The sequence below is a fragment of the Triticum dicoccoides genome, chromosome 2A (genome assembly GCF_002162155.2).
Source record: "Triticum dicoccoides isolate Atlit2015 ecotype Zavitan chromosome 2A, WEW_v2.0, whole genome shotgun sequence".
In the NCBI taxonomy this organism is placed as follows: Eukaryota; Viridiplantae; Streptophyta; class Magnoliopsida; order Poales; family Poaceae; genus Triticum; species Triticum dicoccoides.
Window position 1 is genome coordinate 583,544,695 of NC_041382.1, and position 3,353 is coordinate 583,548,047.

The window sequence follows — 3,353 nt, forward strand, 5'->3', positions numbered from 1 at the left end:
CCTGCAGCGCAGAGCAGCAAAGCCTCGCCGCCACCTTCACCGGCAGCCGCGCCGGCGAGAGCCTCGGGTGGCGGCGGGGCGGGGAAGGGGGAGGAAGGGGACGGAGAGGCTAGGGTTAGGTCGCTCTCGTGTCGCCCGTGAGGGGCGACGCGGGAGCCGCGGGGCCTGATGTTGCCAGTTAAATTTGACTAGTCCGATTGTAGATGCATGGACACACTGATACGTGCGTAGACTATTGACAAATTTCGTTGGCCCACGCATCAGTGACAGTCTGAAACGATCTCGTTGCGACATTGAGTTAACGCGGGCCATGTGTGATGTGTCAGCGCCGTGGTTTCACGGAAGCTCTCGATCGGACTAATAATATAAGCTTTGTTTTTCTTCTGTCGGGAAACTATATCCTTTCACAAGTTGTTTCTCCTTTTGAGAGCCTGGCCTGCCGCTTTGGACTGTGCCAAGTTCGCCTGTCCCAGTGTCCCCTTCGTTGACGCCTTTCACAAACAGCCGCACGCTTCCAAAGCTTGTCCTGTTGCTTTGCATGCCACCCCCTTAATCTGCCTCCCTATAGCTGCTAGCTCGCCTTCTATATATACACGGCAAAGCCCTGTTCCTACAACCACCACCAGGCACCAGCTCAACTGCGCCTCACCACCAACTGCAAGGAACATCACAATTATCCGGGAAAGATTAGGTGCCATTTGCGACGATGATGAAGCTGAGGTGCCCCAACCCCAAGAGGCTCTTCAGGAGGAGCTCCTCCAAGATCAGCAGGTCTAGTAGCAGCTGCAGCAGCAGCAGCGACAACGGCAGCGATGCCTTCTGTGGCATCGGTGGCGGCGGCGGCAGCGGGGAGATCGAGTGGGAGGTGCGGCCGGGGGGCATGCTGGTGCAGAGGAGGGACGGGAGGGGCGACGTCGAGATCATCACAGTCAGGGTGGCCACTGGCTACTCCTGGCATGAGGTGTCCGTTGGAGCTACCTGCACTTTTGGTGAGTAACTGTACAATATAGCAAAGCTAACAGAAGTTGATTAGATTTGTTAGAGAATATTTGGGCTTCTCTCATATGCTAAGCGGGTCATCCCATCTTTTTGCTGGATAATGGCTCGAGGAGTGATCGTGGGTGTAGCATGCATAACCTGCAAAATTTCAGACAAGTTAGCATTACTTGGAGTTGAGTAGTGGACCCTCGAGCTCCTGAACCTTATCATGGAGTTGTGAAGATGGATGCATGTCCATTAGCAAGGTCTCCTGGCTTTCAGTAATAAAACTACTGATGGCCAGGGCTGTGCCACCATCTTCTTCCTAGCAGCTCCATCAGTAGAGTAGAGTACTAAGGGGCTGTTTGGATTGTGCTATCTTTGCCATATATTGTCACATAATTTTTGCCACACTTGCCACATTTGCCTTAGTTGAGTTGCTCAAATCATACTGTCATTCGTTGTCCTTGTGATTTTTTTAAAAGAATGCACAGACCTGCTGAATGGAAGGCTTCCTGCCCTGCCAGCGTGCACACGGTGGTTCATAGTTTTTTAGTACAAAGCATAAACTCAATCTGTTTTTTATCATTGAAAAATGTACACACGATGGTTCGAAGTAGGAACATGAGTGGAACTTTCCTCCATCTTGTTTTTCTATGACCGAATATAGTAAATCAAGTACGCTTCATTGGATCAAGGTCTAACATATGTTTTGCAAAATTAATTTGTGCAGGTGAACTGAAGGTGTTAGTGTCCATGGTGACGGGGCTCGAGCCGAGGGAGCAGAGACTGTTGTTCAGGGGCAAGGAGAAGGAGGACAGTGACCACCTCCACATGGTTGGGGTGAGGGACAAGGACAAGGTGCTCCTCCTCGAGGACCCTGCCCTCAAGGACATGAAGCTCCGGGCAGCGCTCGCAGCCCAGGCCGTGCAGAGCCCGTATCAAACTTTTATCAAGGTGTAGGCCGGCCAGCCTTGCCCACCGCGCTAACAGTTATCTAAATCAACCACACTATCAGGCATCAGCTAGTCAGGTCTCACAAGATTGCTAACAAAAAGCATATCTGGAACCTGATACATGGCGTTGTTCGCGGATGCTGATCAGTTCTTAAGTACCACTCCATGGAATGGAAGGGCAAAGACCCTCCTTGTGTGAGAGTTAGAGTACTATCAACTTTTAATTAATTATAATTGCATGGTTGTGCAATTTGTAGCTAGTTGCAAGTTTAAGTCCTTTCTTCTAGATGCTGCAAGGGCCAGCCTCCTCCAGGAATTGCTAGTCTAACTATGGATGTCATGCGTGGTATTATGTTAGATTGGAGAGTGCAATCTTGGATAAAGCCTGTGCCCTGTTGCATAGTGTGGGCTAGATGGAGTACATGCAGTTCTGTTGTGGATGAGATGTATCAATGTACCATGACCCATGAAGTTATGAGACCACATTTTTGTGGTCCTTTTCTCCATTTAGAATTTTTTTCTGGAGTTGGCGCTAGATGTTGACAGTGTTCGCATAGTACCCAAACAACAACAACGGTCCAGTAGTGTATATGGATTTATATGATAACGGGACGTAAACTCAAGTTACTGATGGGCTCGGGACAATTTTACCCAGGATTGGGCCCTTGGGATTCAAGTAACAACCCTAATCTTGCTTGTCCGAAATTATATATATCAACAAGTACAAATTAGGGGTCCACTGACATTGGCACGAAGTCAGTGGAAAATTTGGTGGTCGATCTTGACGGGTTGTCTAAGATTGAATCTAATCTAGGTTAAAACTAACGCTTCGTTTCCGTCATCTTAGGCGTCGTGAAGTCCTCATCCTGGTCTTGGCGTGTGGTTATTTATACCCTCTCTTCGGTCGGTATGATCCCTTCCTATCTTGGTCTCCTAGTTCTGAGCAGCTTGATTCTTTGTGTTGGGGAACACAGTAATTTCAGAAAATTTCCTACACATACGCAAGATCCATCTAGGTGATGCATAGCAACGAGAGGGAAAGAGTGTTGTCCACGTACCCTCGTAGACCGTAAGCGGAAGCGTTATGACAACTCGGTTGATGTAGTCGTACGTCTTCACAATCCGACCGATCCTAGTACCGAAAGTACTGCACCTCCGCGATCTGCACACATTCGGTTCGGTGACGTCCCACGAACTCTCGATCCAGATGAGTGTCGAGGGAGAGCTTTGTCAGCACGACGGCGTGATGACGGTGATGATGAAGTTACCGGCGCAGGGCTTCGCCTAAGCACTACGACAATATGACCAAGGTAGATTATGGTGGAGGGGGGCACCACACATGGCTAAGACAGTTGTCTGTTGTGTGTTCTAGGGTGCCCCCTGCCCCCGTATATAAAGGAGCAAGGGGGAGGCCGGCCG

The 3,353-nt window shown here is 49.6% G+C and overlaps 1 protein-coding gene across 1 annotated transcript; it reads left to right on the top strand.

Moving 5' to 3' along the window:
- Nucleotides 1-634: 634 nt before the first annotated feature.
- Nucleotides 635-2,393, top strand: LOC119359625 (BAG family molecular chaperone regulator 1-like). The gene is made up of 2 exons (XM_037625752.1): nt 635-989; nt 1,712-2,393. Exons 1-2 carry the CDS (start codon nt 707-709, stop codon nt 1,939-1,941), a joined length of 513 nt encoding a protein of 170 aa, XP_037481649.1. The 5' UTR covers nt 635-706; the 3' UTR covers nt 1,942-2,393.
- The last annotated feature ends 960 nt before the right edge of the window (nt 2,394-3,353 follow it).

What these genes read in the sequence shown, in the direction of transcription:
- LOC119359625 (XM_037625752.1), top strand. Translation starts at nt 707, where the DNA reads ATGATGAAGCTGAGGTGCCCCAACCCCAAGAGGCTCTTCAGGAGGAGC. An exon ending in TGGAGCTACCTGCACTTTTG is followed by an intron (nt 990 to 1,711) that starts GTGAGTAACTGT and finishes TAATTTGTGCAG; the next exon opens with GTGAACTGAAGGTGTTAGTG.